At 36.2% G+C, this 22824-nt stretch overlaps 1 protein-coding gene across 2 annotated transcripts in view; it reads right to left on the bottom strand.

The window, feature by feature from the left end:
• The window catches only part of igsf21a (immunoglobin superfamily, member 21a), a 309045-nt gene that overhangs the window by 94599 nt on the left and 191622 nt on the right, over window positions 1–22824 (bottom strand). For both annotated transcript variants that reach the window (XM_073826190.1, XM_073826191.1), the window contains exon 4: window positions 10740–10858. In XM_073826190.1, the coding sequence (XP_073682291.1) occupies window positions 10740–10858 (119 nt within the window). The remainder of the gene's footprint in view (window positions 1–10739; window positions 10859–22824) is intronic.

Below are 22824 nucleotides of genomic sequence, written 5' to 3'. Positions count from 1 at the left end.
AAAATATTTCGACTTTATTGTCGAAACATTTCAATTTTATTCTCGTAACATTTCAACTTTATTCTCGCAACATTTCAACCTTATTCTCGAAAAATTTCGACTTTATTCTCATAATTTCAACTTTATTCTCAAAATATTATGACTTTATTCTCGAAACATTTTGACTTTATTCTCGAAAAATTTCGACTTTATTCTCGAAATATTTCTACATTTTTTCATAATTTCAACTTTATTCTCCAAATATTTTGACTTTATTCTCGAAACATTTCGACTTTATTGTCGAAACATTTGAATTTTATTCTCAAAATATTTTGACATTATTCTCATAATTTCAACTTTATTTTCGAAATATTTCGCCATTTCAACTTTATTCTCAAAATATTACGACTTTATTCTCGTAATATTTCGACTTTATTCTCGTAACATTCCGACTTTATTCTCGTAACAATTTGACTTTATTCTTGCAACATTACGACTTCATTCTCAAAACATTTCGACTTTATTTTCGAAACATTTCGACTTTATTTTCGAAACATTTCGACTTTATTTTCTATACATTTCGACTTTATTTTCTAAACATTTCGACTTTATTTTCTAAACATTTTGACTTTATTTTTGAAACATTTCAACATTATTCTCGAAACATTTCAACTTTTTTCTCTAAATATTTTGACATTATTCTCATAATTACGACTTTATTCTTGAAATATTACGACTTTATTATATTATATTTTATGATATTATTTTTTAACATGGCACTAAATCACCATTGTAATATATATGTACACAGTGAATTTCTTATTTATTTGTTGTAAGTAGTTTTTTTGACTTGCTTGTCAAATTGGTCAAACTTGCTTGTAATTAGTTTCTAATTTTTTACTTGTTTACTTGTCTTCAGTATGCTTACGTTTTTTTTGTTTTTTTTTATTTAGGGTAGCATTATTTTTTGTGACATTAACACTGATGATAAGAATTATGAAATTTTTATGATATCAAAAATGTTGATATCATAAAGACCTTATTTAAATCAAAATAATTATATCTTGATATATATTGTTACTGTGAAATAAAATTACTCATATAGTGATATAAGATGTTGGTCTTCCTTATATTTCATAAAATACTTTATCTTTATGTTTCTGACAAACAACTACTGGGGGGTAATAACGTTTTTGCTAGGGTTGCATCGATCCGATACTCTGGATCGGTATCGACGCCGATCCAAGCTTTTTGAATGGATTGGAAATCGGTGATGCGTGACCGATCCAAATTCGATACTGTTACCAGAGTTTCATTAAATAAATAGCAAGAAATAATGGTCTACTGTAAAAACTATAATAACTCATACAAGAACACAATTATTTTAAAACATTGCCTTAAAAATAAAATACATTTACAATACGTTGTGCTGCTTACACAACCACATGTGACGTGAATGTGACAGGCGAGTTCAGAGAGAACTTTCACATGCAAAGTCTACCTCAGCGCGGTAAACATGTCCCTGATCTTCTGGAAATATTTATATTAAATTAGATATTGTTTAATACAGCAGTTAAATAAATAAGAAGTTATTATTAAATGACTTTCATTGTCTGACTATAACACTATTGCATGATTTTGCTCTATTTCGTCGTCAAAAGTAGTCTGAAAAGTCACAACTGAGCCGCTGCGCATCTCCACTCAAACACAGCGGTTTCGTTTATGAATGAACGTGCGTTTTTAAACGAATCTAGTGAAATGATTCAATTTCCCATTCAAACAGAGAGTCACTTGCTTTATTTCTGAATGAAAGAACCGTTCGAATGAATCAAATCAATGAAATGATTCAGTAATTAAATCAGTGTCTTGCCGCCATCTGCTGGCAGATCTGTTCAGTTATTTATATCTGTAATATTTCTGTTTTCAAAATGTTATTTTTAAAACATTAATCCTAATATGAATTTATGAATTTGATTGCACTCATGCATGTCTCTCTTTTGTCCCCCTTTTTTATCCAACAATGTGCAAGCAGATTTGGTATTTCTTTCTTTACCTAAAACAAATAAATCTTAATGACAAAGTGAATTGTATACATTCTTTAGTTTTGAAGGTAAAATACCCCCACTGATATCGGCCTGGTATCGGATCGGATCGGTTTTGAAAAAATGGTATCGTTGCATCCCTAGTTTTTGCTGAAGTCTGCAACATCTTCATCTGCTCTCTACAAAAGCATCAACTACTTGTACTGTATGCGAGTGAAAATATATTAAGTGTCTATTCTCAAGAGCGAGGACCCTCATCATATGACCTCGAGGTCGCAGACGATGTTTATACCGCTCAGATCTCCTCACGCTTTCTCTCAGCAACACAAAAGCCAAATGATCTACGTACGTGGACTGGGAAAGGTGACAGGTCATAGTGTAGCAACAGCACAAATTATTAAACCTCACCTCTTCACAATTTCAGAGGCTTCGAACTGACAAGGCACCAAACAGAGGTTCTTTGAAGACATCAAGCTGGAAAGGAAACAAGAACGGACCACAAAATATTTCGTTTAAATGAAAGCACAGGCGAGAGTTAGTTGATGGTTGATGGTTGTTTATTTTTCCTATTATTACCACTCCTGTTTTTTTTTTGTATTCTCCCTCAGACGGATTTAATAATTCATCTGTTTTTCAAAAGTATCTCTATTTCTTTTCAATGAGGCTCCTGCTAAGCTGGCAAAACAACCGCAAAAAAGATCCTTCCACCATCAAAGAACTAATTGCAGGAGGTCAGACATCATGTCTAAAATTAAGCTTTTATGAATGTTATCGTGCTTTTCAGATGCTGTTCAAACCATTCATTTTCTGATGAAAAAGATGTACAAAACAACAGGTAGGATCCAGCTGGAATGTCCGAACGGTGACCTGGCGGCCTTTCAAGGAAACAGGGAACATTGAAGCACATGGATTTAGAATAATGAGTTTTGCTTAGAGGCCAGATGAAGACAGAGCACTGGAGCCCCACGATAACCTTGCATACATTAAGCCTGCTCAGAGATGAATATGATGAATACAATGTCCTCAAGAGCAATATCCTGGCCTTTGGCACTGACATCCTTCCACGGTCTCAGGACAAGGCCTGATTCTCTTGGTCTGAGCCCAAACATATGAGGATCACTGTGCGAACACACACACAAACTCTCACAAACGCTCTACAGCTATCCATCAACCCCCCTTTCACCTCCATCGCAGCTGCTCCCGCACCAAACGCAGTCTCCAAACTCCTTCATGTTTGTGCTGCAGCAAGGTGTCATTAATTCCTCCATTTATAAAAGCTGCACGGCTATATATACACACTGCTTGATTAAAGTTGGGCGCCGTAATTGAAGTGAATACCAGTTTATGGGATGAAGGAGTAATTGCTCCCCAAGCACCCCACGGCTCATCGTTCTCTTTGCCACCAGCTCTCTCGTTTTCTCTTTTTTGAATGTGTATATAAATATAAGGCCCTCATGTCTTGTGAAGGATGTCCTCTCAATTACCTCCATGCACTTTGCAAAGGTTAAAACAAAGTATTCACATGCTTACGTGATGTGAACGCAGAGTCGACATATAGAGATGTTTGCAGACAGGTTGGTCTTTGAATATTTTACAGTCTGCGCTAAACTGAACTGAAAAGCTATATCAGTCTGTATGTGCAATTATCTTTCTAAAGTGCTGTTTGCTAACAGTGTAGCCTCATCCCACTGGATTTTTATGGTAAGCACAAGGCTTGAATTAGCAAGAGATGATCCTTGAGCCTTGATTGCCTTTGTGCCCTAGGGGGGAAATTCACTAAGAATGAGTTGCACACACATTGATAGCGTTGTTTGTTTTTATGCACTATCTGTGCTGTTTTAATGCTTGGTTCACTAAAGGAATTATGTAAATCAGGTAAGAGTGCAAACACACCCAGAAAATTGGTACTCAACACAATTTGCACCCCACATTCTCCATCTTGCAGACCAGAGAGCTACGATTCTGAGTCGGCTCATAAAATGCAGAAAGTGTGCTGCTTCTTCTTCAACATTTGATGAATTACTGCTGTCATGATCAACAGAAAATGTTGTAACAGTACTAGTAACAGTAAATTGCTCATTGCTGATGCTAACCTTTTCAGGGATGTACTTATAAATGAAGCCAAGTGGGCAGAAATTGTTTGAGGATTTAAAAGCAAAAAGTGAAAAATTTAAATTCTGTCATAATTTACTCACTCTGAAGTAAAATGCAGACAAAATGTACAAATAAATAGTACTAGCTGTGATTCTTAGAAAATTCGCTCCAGCGTTCACTTCCGCATATTTACAAAAGATGACATTTTGATAAATGTCTCAAGTGTTTTGTGCGTATAAGAAACATCAGAGGGATCCAAAACAACACTGAACTTCACTGACATTCATTATATGAATGAAAAATACATTTTTCAAAAGATCTTCTTATCGGTTTAGAAAAACATGATGGTGAGCGAATGAAGAATTTGCATTTCATGGGCAAACTGTCTCTTCAATACAACAAATTACTGTTAAAGTGGACATCAGACGCCCATTTTTCACAAGTTGGTTTGAATCTACAGGGTCTTCATGAAATGTCTGTAACATATTTTGGTTACAATTTCTCAATGGCGGTAAAATGTTTCTCTTTAAAACGTCTCTTAATAATAATGAGCTCTGCTCATCCCGCCCCTTTTTGCGAATTTGCGAATAATTATAAAAAATATAAAGTGTGAGACGTCATACTGCTCAGAAAATCAAAACGGCTTGATAATTAAGACTTTTCCAAAATATTTTTATCATGCATTTGTATGCAAACACTACGTAAAAGTGAATTTTGAATCCGATGCCTACTTTATGTCCTATATTCTGTCAAATATTTTACAGTGCACAGATGGTATCTTACAGTTTAAGTTGTCTTCAACCTGTAACATTAATTAACACTAGTGCATAATCTAGATTTTGACAATATCTAGCCAGTTATACACGTGTGAAGTAACCCGGAGCACACTTTACAAACCCTTTTAGTTGGCTACATTGTCTTCTTCTCAATTACACTTGGTTCATTAAATTTGCTTCATGACAATTAAAAGGTGGTAGTGGACAAAAGAAATTAATTATGCTTAATTCAGCTGAGACTTTTCATCTTTAAGCCTTTACAGCCAGCGGGACAACTTTTACTGAATATAGCATTTAATTGAACTAATTACTTGCTCTGCTGACTTACTTCACAGGTTTGTCTAAGGTCATCTCTTCTGGTATTAAATTCTACTTTGAGTGCTGCAGTTTAACTTACCATTTAGCCTCAAGAATGGAATTATATGCATCAATTTCAAATAAATAAATAGCAAGCAGTATACACAAGTAACAGCTGACATTGGGGGCCTGTCAGCCTGTGATGTGTCGGCAAATGCAGTTGGAGATATGTGGACCAGACTTATTATGAAATGAGCGAGAACAAACATCATCATTATAATGAGATGAGGACATCTCTGTTTGTCGATGATAAGGCAATCGATGGCCCCGCAGCCGCGAATGACAGGACAAACATCAGCAGTGAGAGAACAGAGCACATTTTCAACACCGACTAAAAGGGGAAATGCTAATTTCCCTTGTATATCACAGAAAGGTCACGGAAACGGTTATATGAAAAGATACCATCAAACTAAGCAGCTATGTACGGCTGCATACATGTGTTGTGTCACTTTCCTGTGACCTTTGCCAATGACTTCCTACATAAACACAGTATTTTCCTGCAAAACCAATGTCTTATCTGCTAACCACCTGCAAAATGGTTTAACCAGGCACAAAATACACCGAATTACTGCTGTGAGAATTTAAATCAAATCTTCTTAATGCAAAACCGGAAACACAAAATAAGATATTTTTGATGAAATCAGAGAGAATTCTGACCCTCCATAGACAGCAATGCAACTGACACGTTCAAGGCCCAGAAAGGTAGTAAGGACATTGTTTAAATAGTCCATGTGACATCAGTGATTCAACCGTAATTTTATGAACCTACAAGAATACTTTTTGTACGCAAAGAAAACAAAAATAACAACTTTATTCAACAATTTACTAAGGATGAACCACTGATGTAACATGACCTATTTTAACAATGTCCTTACTACCTTTCTGGGCCTTGAACATGTCAGTTGCATTGCTGTCTATGGAGGGGCAGAAAGCTCTCAGATATCATCAAAAATATCTTAATTTGTGTTAGGAAGATGAACAAAGGTCTTACGGGTTTGGAAGGACATTAGGGTTAGTAATTTAAGACAGAATTTTCAGAATTTTTTGGGTGAACTATCCCTTTAAAAGATACCTGAAACTCTAGTTTAAACAACTACAGTACATTTTTTATCGTCATAACTTGTGGAGAGAAAAAGTGCAGACACTGGACAAGTATGAAACTTTCAACTGTGATCACATACTATCAAATGGAGTATACTTTATGCGTTTGGCAAAGCATTTGCATCAAAATCAAAGAATACTTTGTTCTTTAGTGAATTCGGCCAGGAGTGTTCAATTTCTCATCCTTATATGACATTCAGATTTGGGTTTACTTTGACTAAAATGCTCACAAGTCAACGTCTGATCACATGTCCTCCCAAATAAACCATTTCTAAAGTTGAAGTTGATGGTAGAGTCACTACAGACTTTTCAATTAGCATGAAGGCGAGCGGCAGAGGCCCAAATAATTTGAATTCTAGGATCAAAAAGCAAATGATTGAATTTCTAGGCAAAAATTCATTAAAACAGACATTCTTATTTATGACGTCCTTTAGCAAATTAAAATACCGTCTGCACAAGGATTCCTATTAATGAACTTTTTTCACTCATTTTCATTCTCTCACTCGTCATGTTTTTTTTTCCTTCTCCTCTACCCCGGTGAACTTGCCACACTAATAGGTTATGAATAATTCTGTTTCAGCTTAGATGGCAATTAGCCACGATGCTAGAGGCTATCCTTCTCCCCCTGTAGAGGTGTAGGGATTTACGAGTGTCTGCTAGATGAGGCGCACACACTTTCCTTCGATTCCTAACCAATTACAAGCAAGATTCTTCAAAACATCTCATATTGATAAAGAGCAGCCCATTAACATCAACGCTAGCATCGACAAAGCCTCCGTCGGGCATGTAATTCCTTCATACTGGATTGTGTTCTCCAGCTCAAGAGGCTGGAAATGGCGTTTTTTATTCAGGGGCATGTTTATTCACATCAGCCCTTCCAGGGCTTTTCACAGACTTTTAGTCTGTCTTATCAGAGAGCTCAGCAGCTTTCCAGGATAGAATTATCAGCCTGAGGACCATACACTTTCTTATTTGTTCAATTTAACAATGGGCCGAAAAATGATGAGGTCCTTATTAACGCCAAGCTGAATCTCAGACCGCTGGATGAACCATGACATACTCAAGATAGGCCGGCTGTCATTAGGCTAGTGCCTGGCTAATGGCTCTAGGAGAGTACAGGGTGTACATAAGTATCTGGGGTCCTCATTTTAGGTGGACATGGAGGTTGTGTTAAAGCAACAGATGAAAGGTAACACCTTCAAGCATCAATCATGACAGTGGAGTAATAAATAATCCCTCTGTGGGGGCTGATTTGGCGATAGAAAGAATTGGTAATAAGCTCTAGCTAAACAGTCAGTCATCTAGAAAATGAATAAATAAATAGTAACTTTTATGGCAAACTTTTTTATGTAGCCTAGATTTTTAAGGACCCCATGAGTTTTAAATTACTATTTTAATAATTTAACAACACATTAGTGCTGTCAAATTCATTAATCACGCATAATCGCATTCAAAATAAAAGTTTTTGTTTACATAATATATGTTTGTGTACTGTGTATATTTATTTATATAAATATAAATAAATATATATATATATATATATATATATATATATACACACACATACATGTATATATTTAAGAAAAATGTTATGCTTTTATATTCAATATATTTATACAGTCAAGCCCGAAGTTATTTATACCCCTGGCAAATTCTGACTTTTTTTTATTCAACCAGCAAGTTTTCTTTTGTTTAGAAAATCACACAGACGTCTCCCAGAAGATATTACTCATCTTTTATTTACATTTGAAAAAAAGTGGCATGTCCAAAATTATTTATACCCTTCTTAATAAAGGCTATTACAGCAAACACACGCTTCCTATGATTGCTGATCAGCTTTTTGCATGTCTTCACTGGTATTTTTGCCCATTCATCTTTAGCAATGAGCTCCAACTCTTTCAGGTTGGAGGGTCTCCTTGCCATCACCCTGATCTTTAACTCCCTCCACAGATTATCAATTGGATTTAAGTCAGGACTCTGGCTGGGCCACTGCAAAATGTTATTGTTTTTGTCTGCTAACAATTTCTTCACCACTTTTGCTGTGTGTTTTGGGTCGTTGTCGTGCTGAAATGTCCACTGATGCCCAAGGCCAAGTTTCTCTGCAGACTGCCTGATGTTGTTGTTGAGAATTTTGATGTATTGCTCCCTTTTCATGGTTTCGTTTACTGTGATTAGGTTCCCTGGTCCACCGGCTGAAAAACACCCCCAAAACATTAGGTTCCCACCACCATGTTTGACAGTGGGGATGGTGTTCTTAGGGTTGAAGGCTTCTCCTTTTTTACGCCAAATGAAGGCTACATCATTGTGGCCAAACAATTCCATATTTTTTTCATCTGACCACAAAACAGAAGACCAGAAGTCTTCTTCTTTGTCCAGATGAGCATTTGCAAAGGCCAAGTGGGCTTTTGTGGGCCTTATCTGGAAAAGTGGTGTCCTCCTTGGTCTGCGTCCGTGGAACCCAGCGGTGTGCAGTGTTTGTGGACTGTTTGCCTTGAGATGTTGCCACCAGCAGAGCCCAAATTCATCAGGATGGCCTTGCTGGTGATCCTTGGATTCTTTTTTACCTCTCTCACTATCCTCCTGGCCAGCACAGCTGTCACTTTTGGCTTCCGACCACGTCCTCTGAGATTTTTCACAGTGCAGAACTTCTTGTATTTTTTAATAATACTTTGCTCTGTAGCCACTGGAACTTCAAAACATTTAGATATGGTCTTATAGCCCTTTCCTGACTTGTGAGCAGCCACAATGTGCAGCCGCAGGTCCTCAGTGAGCTCCTTTGTCTTAGCCATGACTGTCCACAAACCAACAGCAGAGAGCTTCTGTTTTTCACCTGTTGAGTTGATTAAATCAGCTGTTCCCAATGAATCAGGGTAATTAGGATGCTTTAGAACAATTTGGACTATTTGGAATGGTATAGAACTTTGGATTTTCCCATAGACTGTGACAGTTTGCAAAGGGTATGAATAATTTTGGACATGCCATTTTTTGTTCAAATGTAAATAAAAGCTGAGAAATATTTTTTTCCACAATGATGCCTCTTGTACATCGTCTTATTATCTTTTGGGAGAAGCCTGTGTCATTTCCGGTCAAAAAAAACTTCCTGGTTGAATAAAAGTAGCTTTAAGTCAGAATTTGCCAGGGGTATGAATAATTTCAGGCTTGACTGTATATAATATAAATGATATGACCATAAATATATACATGTAAATATTTTAAATATATACTGTATGTATGATTTATAATATATATATATATATATATATATATATATATATATATATATATATAATATACACACTGTATACACATAAATTATGTAAACAATTTTATTTTATTTTAAATGTGATTAATCATGAGTACTGATAATTGAATATTTGATCATACTAATAATAATAATAATAATAATAATAATAATACCTATACAATTATATTCAATTCAATTCAATTGCAGCCTCTGATTTGATTGGCCATGAAGCTATACAGCAATTATCACACAGCCCCATTTATATATCTTTATTTTACATTTAATATGATAAATTATTAGCTATTTATCAACACGTGAATCCCCGTATGGGAAATCATGCTTTAGCAAATCATATTTTTAAACTATTTCACTGTATAATTATGATTTGCAAAGCATTATATAATGTTTTAATAAGGTTTGTTTATGCCTTATTTATGAAAGTTAGGAAAGCTCTTATAAAATGCTACCAAAAAAGTAAATAAATAAATAAGAGATGGGAACATGCGTACAACGATTAAAAGCAAATCAGCTCTCTTTGTAATATTTGCATTTTCATCGCCTCAGAGTTTCCTAAATGATGCTTCGCAGCACAGCATGAATATAAGCAGCGAGTGAGGAAGTTCAAAGTGAAGTGTTATGAATTACGCACAAATACACACACACACACACACACACACACACACACACACACACACACACACACACACACACACACACACACACACACACACACACACACACAGACGCTCCTCTACCTCCCATTCAAAGGTCCTTATCACATGGAGACAGTCAGCCTTAATGATCAGCCCATTCTGGCCCAACTTGCCAAGCTCTAACAGAGAAAGTACGGCAGACTTCCAAATAACAAACACAGGATAAAGCATTTCAAAACCTCAGGCGATGAGTTAAAAGACAACGAAAGAGATTGCAGGTCAGCTTTTGCAAGCAGCGCCGCCACTTTCCTGTCAACTACATAATGCCAAAAGTCCATCTGAGCACATTAAGGTCCACTTACTGTAATCTTGAAGATACTGTACAGTTACATCATCTCGTTTGAAGATGGTTTCAAATTAGTGCATGATGTTTCACAAGCTTGATGAAGGGAAGATACAAAAGAGAACATTTCGGCAGTGCGTTTATACTTACACATGACTGTAAGAAACACGTTCCCTGATGCCAGGACGACCTTCTCCCGTGTTGCTCGGTCATAGATTCCTACATGGCATTCGTAAGGTCCGTTGTCTGAGATCCGGACCTCTGGGAGCCTGTGAAAAAAGATTAAAAGTTTATTAACTGCAAGACTGGGAGAAATGGGCAAATCAATTAACATGATAAAGGAAGATTTTCACTCCTAAGTAAAAGTTGCAAAAACCAGACTGTTAATTGTGGTTTTAAACTACTTTTTATTGTCAGAACATGACAAACACTTCATGTTTTTTAATTCTTTTTTTTTTCCAGCCATTCTTTCTTAACAAAATAAATATCTTAGATTGTGTATGTTCAAATAAGTGATATTGTGTCAAATCATGAAGCAGGTTTATGTTGACTTTGATTATGCATATCTTTAGCACAGTTTGCAGTGCAGGCTGCATTACTAATAATGTTACATTTTTGTCTCTCACATTATACACATTATACAGTAGTTTGAGTTGACAGTAGCAGATTGATAAGTTACAGACGTAAATTCATATTCATTATCAAAAACAGTAACATCTGTAAAAACTGTAACAACCCCATTTTTATGTGGTGAAATTTAAATATTAATATTAAGTTTTATTAAAATTAACAATTTGTCTTCCATAGTAGGTTACATTTAAATCATGATTTAACAGTTGAAACCATACATTTAGCACCTCAATACCATGGTAAAACTGTTGCTAAATGTTTTTAATGAAAAACAGCAGTCTAAATACATGTAACATTAGTATAAATGCATTAAACACAATAGAGTGTTTTCACAGTGCATCAAATGGCCATATTGACGGCACTGAATGTAAACAATGCCACTGAACTGAAAAAAACTTGCATATTTTGTTGATTATTGCTGCTGAAAATTGTCAATTATTGTCATGTTTTGGGCTTTACTAATTGGTCAGACTGGAAAAAAAAAACATTTGGAGTACTGTAGACTTCCAAAAGTTATAACAAATCAAGGAGAAGAGTGCAAAAATCTGTCTGAGGAACAAAAGGTGGTTGTTTGTGGTTGGCCAAACTGAACCAGGATTTCCAGAGCAAGAATCTTGACAACATTCATGTTTGTTCCGATCATTTCCAGTCAGGTAGGTGAAATATTAATCTAATATCTTAATTAATACTGCTTGTACGTATCTTTACCACCTATTAACTTTAGTTTGTCAACATATTGCACCCTTTCCTGCTTATTAGGCCCTTCTCTATATATAGCAACTTCCACACATTTTTTTCATGGTTTAGACAGCATAAATTAGCTAAACAAGGTATTCAGTAGTACATTAACCGTGCAATCCATGCATTTGTTTACATCAGAGTATCACCAATATGGCCAATGGCAAAGCGCAGTAACTACACATTTGGTAAAAATTGAGTTAAGGCTTAAAATGGACTTTGTGACAATTGTTTTGTCTTGTGGCAAAGTCTCCTGGTTCAATTTTGTCCCATTTCAGAGAAACGAGAGTGTCAACATGTTTGACTAGCTGGCGTAAAAACGCAAATTTAAAAAAAAGGCATTTTTCTCAGTTTCAGTGTTGGCGTAGTTACTGCACTTTGCCTTTGTAAACTCATCTGCCGTTTGAACTTGAGCCGAGCGGATAAACGGTCCGTGTGTGACGCGGTTCAAATGAGAAACGCTGTTTCGTTCCGCCTTTGGCGAATAAACTTCATATCAAACATTTAGCAAACTCTTGTTATCGCTTTATCAAGAAAAATTACAGCGCGATAACAATTGTTATCATTTTATCACCCAGCACTTAACTGTAAGACATTGTCAGTCTTTCAAAGGCTGATTACGGAAGCTTGTGTCAAGCTCATATGACAGATATATGAATCCTGAAACTAGATTCTAACATTTTGTTAACAAATCCATGCAGTGTTTGTCCACATAAAAAACTGTGGTTAAAACTGGTTAAAACCCAGGTCCACAAAACCAGTTATAAGGGTCAATTTTAAATTAAGATACATCACTTGAAAGCTGAATAAATAAGCTTTCCATTGATGCATGGTGCACAAAGTCTAAATATTGAGAAAATTGCCTTTAAAGTTGTCTAATTGAAGTTCTTAAAATAAGTTTTGATATATTTATGGTAGGAAATTTACAAAACATCTTCATGAAACATGATCTTTACTTAATATCTTAATGATTTTTGGCATAAAAGAAAAATCGATCATTTTGATCCATGCAATGTATTTTTTGGCTATTTCTACAAATGCTACTTAAGACTGGTTTTGTGGTCCAGGGTCACAAATATGGTTCAGATTTCTCCTTAAGTGTAAACTAGGGCTGTCTTTATCATCTTCAAGGTGAAGTCGTTTTTTGAGAACCCAATTGCTTAGAAAAGTAATAGCTTATCTCTACACAACTCCAAAGGAAAGGATGAAGTACACAAAAGAAGTGTTTTATTATAATACAGACTTCTCCAAAGAGTCAAAGGCTTCATTCTGTATTCTGCACATGGACTACAATGCAAATCAAAGTGAGATTTTCAGCTGCAGGCAGAAGATCAAAATTGAGGACAATTGTCCTTCCTGGACTGCAGTGAAGCTGAAGCATCTGGGTGTGCTGTCATAGTAATGTGCCAGGCCAAAGAAAAGAAAGACCACTGCCTACAAAAACAGTTGTCTGTCTGCTAGCTCAACACATTCCCATAATGCCTCACTCCATCCATCCATTTCTGTTGTCCCTGAAGCCCCACAGAGGGGGGCAGACTGCTGACGGTGCCTGATAGGGATACTCAGATGCTCGACCCTGTGGTCCATTTTTGTAGCTTTTTCCTATTTCATTCTGTTCCTCGCTTTTTCTTTGCATCTTCTCTCAAAGGACACCCAATAAAACAAATAGGAGGCTGTATTACTAACTGTACTGGCTGGGGAAAAATGGCTATTGCTGCACACCATAAAAATAGATTAGAAAATGTGGGCCAAGTTTCATCTTGGAAACTATAATGATGCCCAATTTTGAGCTCTACGCTACAAAAAATTATTTTCTATGTCTTTTATCTTGTTGTTCAGGAAAAATATTTTAGCTTTTTTTTTTAAAAGTACACTTACATGAAAAGCAAAATTGCTTTTAAAGATATTATGACTTGTTTTAAAAAATACATCTCGACAAATGTTTATATATATATATATATATATATATATATATATATATATATATGATGCTTTAGAACAGCTTGGACTATTTGGAATAGTATAGAACTTTGGATTTCCCCATAGACTGTGACAGTTTGCAAAGGGTATGAATAATTTTGGACATGCCACTTTTTGTTCAAATGTAAATAAAAGCTGAGAAATATTTTTTTTTCCACAAAGATGCCTCTTGTACATCGTCTTATTGTCTTCTGTGTCATTTACAGTCAAAAAAAAAAAAAAAAAAAAAAAAACTTGCTGGTTGAATAAAGGTAAATTCAGAATATGCCAGGGGTATGAATAATTTTGGGCTTGACTGTACCATTCAAAAGTTTGGGGTTCACTAAGGCTGCATTTGTTTGACCAAAAAATACAGTATTGTGAAATATTATTACAATTTTAAAAAAGGTCATATTTTAATAGATTTTAAACCATAATTTACTATTGTGATGTCAAAGCTGTATTTTCAGCATCAGTACTCCAGTATTCAGTGTCACATGATCCTTCAGAAATCATTCAAAAATGCTGATTTGCTTTGTTTGCAAATCTTTTGAGCCCATGTTTCAAATTCTGGATATCATAATTTTCTAAAAGTCTCATGAAAAATAACGCTAACAAAAAATCTCAGCCTCTCTCTCTTCGCCTCAGTCAAGTGATCCTTTAACAATCTCAACATCGTCTGCGTGCGTTCGACGGCGGTCGGCAACGTCCTGCTGCTCAGCCCCTTTAAAACAAGCAGAAATTGACTGAAACCAAGCTCATTTATATTGAATGAGGGCAGCGGGTGAGTTCTCAGCACAAGCGCATAAGCATTCCTTTCATGTACGCCTCCACCCCTCCCCGCCGCGGCTTTCTTTCCCCCCACACCTCAGATAGCTCACTTAGGCTTGATGAGTAGAAACACAGGCAGAGTTAATTGCAGTGCGTTCACCATCATGGCGATGACAACAAAGCAGCGGCTGTAAATAAAACCACTCTGCCATTTCTCTTCGCAGATGTCTATAATTTGAACCTTGTCTATTGGCAGTTTCTAGAGTTTTTATTGTTGTTTTTGTGAGTTTTTGTTCTCCCGCCCCTTACATCCAGGGCTGCTTGACATGCACGGACCGTGATGATTGGATGAGAGTTTTGGCTCCGGCTTTGTACATTGGCATTGGTCTCACGTTCCACCCTGCAAGTGTCCTCTCTCTGGATGAGCTTTACTGCCCGGGTCTCTGAATCCTGGCCAGCACATTTCTCAATTCCTGTCTCTCGCAGCCTCTTACCTCTCCACCTCTCCTTCTCTCTGCCTTTCGACACTCTCTGTCTCTTATTCGCTCATTCTCTCTCCTCTGTTGCATACTTCCTCTTTGGATTGCTGAAATGTCGGCGATGTTGCACAATAGTCTGGCTCGCTCTGGTATTCCGTTCTTCAAAATAACCTCAATGGGACTGAAACTCCAGCTTCTTCACAGTCTTTCTCACCCTCTCTGTATTCTCTCTCTCTTTCTCTCTCTCACCGTGCTCTAAAAATGTAGATGGATTGTTAATCAGAGAGTAATAAAAAGCCGATTAGCACTAAATCACACCGAGGCAAGAAGGGATTTGCCTAGCCAGGTCCTGCCACTCTGCAGTGTGTGTGTGTGTGTGTGTGCTGAGAGGGACAGAGCGCTCGCTGCCAGGAATATAACATTCTGTAATTACAGAAATGTGCCATGAATTTCTCAGCTGAGGCCTGTTCTTATTGGCGTTGTGGGCGTATGATGTTAGAATACGTCCGAGGCTGAATTTATGGTTTTGGAATATTCGCTATAGCTCATGTTTTCATGAGTCATCAAACACATAGGTCAGTTGAGGCCATCTTTCACTTGTACATTCACTAGGGCATTGAACATCACTTAGAAACGTCGTTCAATTTCGTTCAATGTGGCAATTTATGCATGAATAGGTTTGTAAACTATTGACAAATAAATTATTTGTGTTTTATAATTTGGTCGACCATTATGGGCTTTTTAATGACTGACGTCAATATCTGTGTTCATGGTTGCTGCGGTTACACTTATGCAAACTCTCAAGGGGGCTGCAAGATGAATCATAAAATCTAATAAAAACAGAAATTTGACTGAATTATAATGCTACTGAGGGCCTCTTCAAACTTTTAAAGGAGGTACAGCAGTGGTCACCAACCCAACAAATCGCAATCGCCTGGTAGATCTTTATCACTGTCCCAGTAGCTCCCGAAAATGACAGTACTTGTGAGCTACTGTACTGGGACAGTGATGAAGAAAAATACCTCATGCCTGAGTCTGTAAACAGGATGTTTAACAGAGGCCAGAGACGCTGAAGACAGACACAAAGAGGAGAAAATATTGTGGCAGGCAGAGCGAACTCACTGTTTACGATAGTCGAAATATATGAAGAAAATATAAATATTGAGTTGGGTCTGTATTGAAATATTGAATGTATCACTGAAGGCTATACACATATTCTGTATATAAATATTGAATTTGTCACTGAATGGAACTGACTGTTTTTAGAAAAGTTTCGAGGGCAATGGCATTTTCTTCTCCTCTTACCTCCGTATAAAGTAGTATTTATGAGCTGCTTTGTTAAGGAAACAGTGTATTGCTGCTGTTCCATAAGCGCCACCTGCTGTCAGAGAGTGAATTTGCATTCTTATTCAGCCTGTCTGCTGTTTTTGCTTAATGGCTGATGTTTTATGTAGCATGATTTTGCAAAGATAGAGTCAGACTGTTCTGTTTTAAATCAGTCTAATTCAATTTCAAATCAAAAACAACTGCTCATGAAACGTGTGTAGCGTCTTTGTTTAAATCGTGATTAAAATGCAATTTTCTTCTAAGTGCAAATGGCTACAGAGATTTTTAAGGGTAGTTTGCTTGTTATAGAGCAAAAAAGAAAGAAAGAATTTGCTCAAAACAAAATAAAATAAAATAAGCAACCAGTGTCGGAATCGGCCAATTTGCTTGAAAAAAAAAAAAAAAAAAAACTGAATTGGCCATGAAAAATTATGATCAGTACATCATTATTTAAAATACTAAATAAAAATGAAAATTGAAATTTGGAAGTACAATCTGGGCTTTTTTAATCAATTCTTCAATAAATAGGCTAGATCTTGTCTTTCAAATAAGGGCGAGAAAGATTATATAGAAAGAAATTCATTTAGCAAGGGTGCTTAAAATTGATCAAAGTGATAATAAAGACATTTATAATGTTACAAAATATTTATATTTCAGATCTTTCTATTTATCAAAGAAACCTGAAAAAGTTCTACTCAGCTGTTTTCAACAAAGTAATAATATTTTCAGAAATCAGCAAATCAGAATACTAGAATGATTTCTAAAGGATCATGTGACTGGAGTAATGATGCTAAAATTCAGCTTTGAAATCACATGAATAAATTACACTTTGAAATATATTGAAATAGAAAACTTCTTTTAAATAGTACAAATATTCCAAAATTTTACTGGTTTTGCTGTACTTTTGATCAAATAAATGCAGGCTTGGTGAGCAGAAGAGACTTCTTTAAAAAACATGAAAAATCTTACTGTTCAAAAACTTTTGACTGGTAGTGTAATACAAATTTTACCTGAAAAGTCTGACCGAATTATAAAGCCACTAGACATCTTTGCAAACTGGTAAATTGTTAATTAAAACTTTAAATTCAATTAAAATTGTATTTATTTATTTACTTACTTACAATTTAAATGCCATTAAGGTGTTTCTGCAAAATTTTAAAGGGCCTACCAACATGAACAAAACAAAAAGAAATGTAATTAAAAAGCCTCTAGGGGCATCTGCCTATTTTCAGATGGGCTGCAAAACAAAAAACACTTTATAAAACAAAACAATAAATTAACAATTTTATTGCCACTAGAGTGCTTCTGCGAACTTTCGTAAGAACTACAAGATTTAAAAAAAAACACAAAACAACATTCTTACTTAAAATGCCACTAGGGGCCTCTGCTTATTTTCAAATGGGCTGCAAAAAAAAATTATGAATAACTTTTTTTAAGATAAAAATTATAATGTATACAATAGCAGTATTGTAAGGTCATGAATGTATATATATACATTTTGGCAAGCCTGACAATTATCAAATGGCGTAGCTGTTGTAATAATATAATTTTAGAAAATATAAGTATACAGTCGTGACCAAAACTTTTGAGAATGACACAAATATTAGTTTTCACAAAGTTTGCTGCTAAACTGCTTTCAGATCTTTGTTTCAGTTGTTTCTGTGATGTACTGAAATATAATTACAAGCACTTCATACGTTTCAAAGGCTTTTATCGACAATTACATGACATTTATGCAAAGAGTCAGTATTTGCAGTGTTGGCCCTTCTTGTTCAGGACATCTGCAATTCGACTGGGCATGCTCTCAATCAACTTCTGGGCCAAATCCTGACTGATAGCAACCCATTCTTTCATAATCACTTCTTGGAGTTTGTCAGAATTAGTGGGTTTTTGTTTGTCCACCCGCCTCTTGAGGATTGACCACAAGTTTTAAGATTTGGGGAGTTTCCAGGCCATGGACCCAAAATATCAACGTTTTGGTCCCCGAGCCAATTAGTTATCACTTTTGCCTTATGGCACGGTGCTCCATCGTGCTGGAAAATGCATTGTTCTTCACCAAACTGTTGTTGGATTGTTGGAAGAAGTTGCTGTTGGAGGGTGTTTTGGTACCATTCTTTATTCATGGCTGTGTTTTTGGGCAAAATTGTGAGTGAGCCCACTCCCTTGCATGAGAAGCAACCCCACACATGAATGGTCTCAGGATGCTTTACTGTTGGCATGACACAGGACTGATGGTAGCGCTCACCTTTTCTTCTCCGGACAAGCCTTTTTCCAGATGCCCCAAACAATCGGAAAGAGGCTTCATCGGAGAAAATGACTTTGCCCCAGTCCTCAGCAGTCCATTCGCCATACTTTTTGCAGAAGATCAATCTGTCCCTGATGTTTTTTTTGAGAGAAGTGGCTTCTTTGCTGCCCTTCTTGACACCAGGCCATCTTCCAAAAGTCTTGGCCTCACTGTGCGTGCAGATGCGCTCACACCTGCCTGCTGCCATTCCTGAGCAAGCTCTGCACTGGTGGCACTCCGATCCCACAGCTGAATCCACTTTAGGAGATGATCCTGGCGCTTGCTGGACTTTCTTGGATTCCCTGAAGCCTTCTTAACAATGCAGTGAAAAGTTTTTTTTCGGCATTAAGTTAATTTCCATGGCAAAGAAGGATTATTTATCTGATCACTCTTCATAACATTCTGGAATATATGCACTTAAACTTAAGCAGCAACTTTTCCAATTTCCAATATTTATGTAATTCTCAAAACCTTTGGCCACGACTTTACATTTAGAAAATAATAGAACTGGCAGGTTTATATAAAAGGTACTACTGATGCACATTTCTCACTTTAGAGGCATTTGAGAAAATGTAACATTTGTACATTTCAAAGTCACACCCAAATCCACATTAGAAAATGAAATGCTCATAAATCAGCGCAATTGGCATGAACACAAGCCATCTTGCTCACCTTCTCGACAAGGTATATAACAGTCAGTGCTGCTTCACTACACAGTGTCCTCACTTTCAGATTAAAAAGAGACATCACATGCTTCAATGACACACGGCATATTTTATCTCTCTCTTTTAACGCTGTTGTCGCGTTCCGGTGAAGAGTCATGAAAAAAATCTGATAGATGTGCGTGATAATCAGGGGCTTTTATTGAAGAACGGGCTTCTCCTGAAGGGCCCTGGAGGGCCCGGTGGGCGTAAGTGCTTTTGTTTTGGAGTATAAAGCTGAATGTTTTGCCAAGAGCAGTTGGGTCTCATAGGAACAGGTTGAATTGAGGTGTCCATGGTAATGAGAGAAAAGGGCCAGGTCGGAGTGCAAGGGGAGGGTCCTGAGGATGCGTTTGAGATTTGATTGACAGCTCAAACTTTTCATCTTAATACACTGGCAGCTTTGAGACAAGGAGAAGCTAGTGAAGAACAAGAAGAAATCTAACATTATGACTTACATTAAATATTAAAATGGAACGGAATTAATTTTTCAAACACCTTCAGCAACGTAGCCTCCTTATGGGGGGTTGTGAGGGGAGAGTTTAGAAAAGACAGAATTTCAATTTGCGCTGTTATAATGTCTCATTTGACACCTTGTGTGGTGTTGAGTTGTCAGGGAATTCAAACTGTCATGTAAGACTCTGATGGGACTGGGAAAACAAAAGCTCTTCTATTATTCTCCAATACTTCAAAAAACGAGAAGCGTACTTCTAAACAGCATGCAGGCAGATGAAGCAGAAATTCTTAAAACAAGTAAACTTCTATGGCCCATCTCTCTGTTTGCGATTCAAGAAAGATCCTTACTGGCGCATTTATTTACAGGCCAAAAGCTGAGAACTGAATTACAGTGGCAAGGCGTACTGGTGTGGCTTCTTGCCACTCTGGAATGAAAATGAGAGATAATACCTGTGAAATATCCTGTCTGGGCGCTCCGGATCTCACACGGAATGCCGTGTCGGAGGCTACAGGGGAAAGGATTTGTGAATGTTTGTGTGTCATGGAAGTGTATGTGCTGCAAAAATAGCATTTTATCCATCTATCTATCTATCTATCTATCTATCTATCTATCTATCTATCTATCTATCTATCTATCTATCTATCTATCTATCTATCTATCTATCTATCTATCTATCAATCCTTTTCTGAAATGTTAGTCTGTTTACCTACCTATCTATCTCTGTCTATACATCTAGGTATACATCTATCTATCCATTCACCACTTTCTGTTTTTCTGTCTATCTGTCAACTTAGCTATCTGTCTGTCTATCATCTACCTATCTTTCTGTCCATCCTCCTTTTTCCGGAACACGTAAGTCTCATCTGCCTCATAATGCAAAGATGCTTTACATTTCCAGTCTCTAATGTTTCTAGTTACAGTCAAGCCTGAAATTATTCATACCCCTGGCAAATTCTGACTTGTATTTCTCCACCGGTATTTTTGCACATTCATCTTTAGCAATGAGCTCCAACTCTTTCAAGTTGGAGGGTCTCCTTGCCATCACCCTGATCTTTAGCTCCCTCCACAGATTCTCAATTGGATTCAAGTCAGGACTCTGGCTGGGCCACTGCAAAACATTATTGTTTTTGTCTGCTAACCATTTCTTCACCACTTTTGCTGTGTGTTTTGGGTCGTTGTCATGCTGAAATGTCCACTGGTGCCCAAGGACAGTTTCTCTGCAGACTGCCTGATGTTGTTGTTGCGAATTTTGATGTATTGATCCTTTTTCATGGTGCCGTTTACTGTGATTTAACACCCCTAAAACATTAGGTTCGTTTTTGTTTGACAGTGGGGATGGTGTTCTTAGGGTTGAAGGCTTTTCCTTTTTACGCTAAATGAAGGCTACATTATTGTGCTCTTAGTTCAATTAATATAGTCTACAGTATCTTTTTACCCCGTTTTAACATGGATTTCTATGGAGACCAGAAAACGAGAGCAAGAAATTTTGACAGAAATATATTACATAATGTATTGACAGTACTACTGCTAAAAATAAAGTTATTATTAAAATATTATTTTTAAGGAATTTTTACCAGAGAAATTATTTACCAGAAAATGACAAGATTTATGAAAAAAATAATAATAATAATAAATTTTTAATAAATTAATCAATTAATTAGAGATGCTTTTGACTTTTAAAATGGAATGAAAATTAAAATGGAATCCAAACATAATTCATAGGGCATAAGAAATGTAATTTTTGATAAACTTTTAATAAATTGCTGTTAAACTTCTGTAAGATTTCAGTTAATTATTTCAGTTAATTAGACTCTAGAAAAAACTCTGAGTCTAGAAAAATTATAATGGAAAAAAAATCCAGAAAATTCAAATGAAATCTATAGATTAGATAGGATAGAATTGCGGAATCCAGTCTTAAAAATGGAATTTACTGTGGAATGTCATGGAATTTGCCAAATTTGGGATGAATAAATCAAAAGTAGGTCAGTACACTTAAATCAAATGATGATATGGATTAGTGTCTGTCAATGTTAATCTGCAAAAATACTATTTAAATATGAATCCTGCATGATTTTGTGTGAATAAATGGCACAGACATGTGCTTTCGTTTACTACACACATACTGAAGTGTATATATATATATATATATATAATCTCTAGAAATGTCACTCTGTGAGCATTTTACCGCTTCTATTGAGAAAAACTATTATCATAAAGGTCTTCACAGCAACCTATCAAAATAAAAGTTTGGTTTAACTTGAAGAAATTGTGACAGAAATATATTACTTAATGTAATGACAGTACTACTGCTAATAATAAAGTTATTATTAAAACGTTATTTTAAAGATCTATCTATCTATCGATCTATCTATCGGTCTATCTATCTCTGTCTAGCTAGGCCATAGAGTTGACTTGGATTTTTACATTACACTGAAGAAACTTTACCTAGTTGAATCCAGTAAGTGCATCTGAACTATAAATATTTTAGTAGATATTTTTATTTGAAAACACTATTTAAGATGATTTTTTCTTTCCAGTGTGAAACTATGCGTGTGTGCGTTTATACAAAGGCGACTGCACATGGAGTTTGATGGTCCCTGCAGTTGCCATCTTCCTTCCCGAGCATTATGTGAGACTGCGAGGTCAATACAGGTGATCCCTACTGCTGCTTATGGTGTGACAGTCAATTTACTTCCTGCTGGGTAGGAGTGTTTGTTTCTGTGCGTGTGTACACAGCATACACTGGCCCAATTTCCAGGCAAAGCATGGAGGTATTGGTAGCCAGTTACCTAATAAACTCTGCATGTGCACATATCTGCAATGTAAACAGTCTTGCAGAAGGTTGAACTAGTAATCAAAACCTTATTTTCTCTGCTCTTCATCTAATATT

This window comes from Garra rufa, chromosome 20, assembly GCF_049309525.1.
Source record: "Garra rufa chromosome 20, GarRuf1.0, whole genome shotgun sequence".
NCBI lineage: Eukaryota > Metazoa > Chordata > Actinopteri > Cypriniformes > Cyprinidae > Garra > Garra rufa.
Note: the sequence above shows the minus strand (reverse complement) of the source record. Positions and strands in the feature narration are given on the sequence as shown.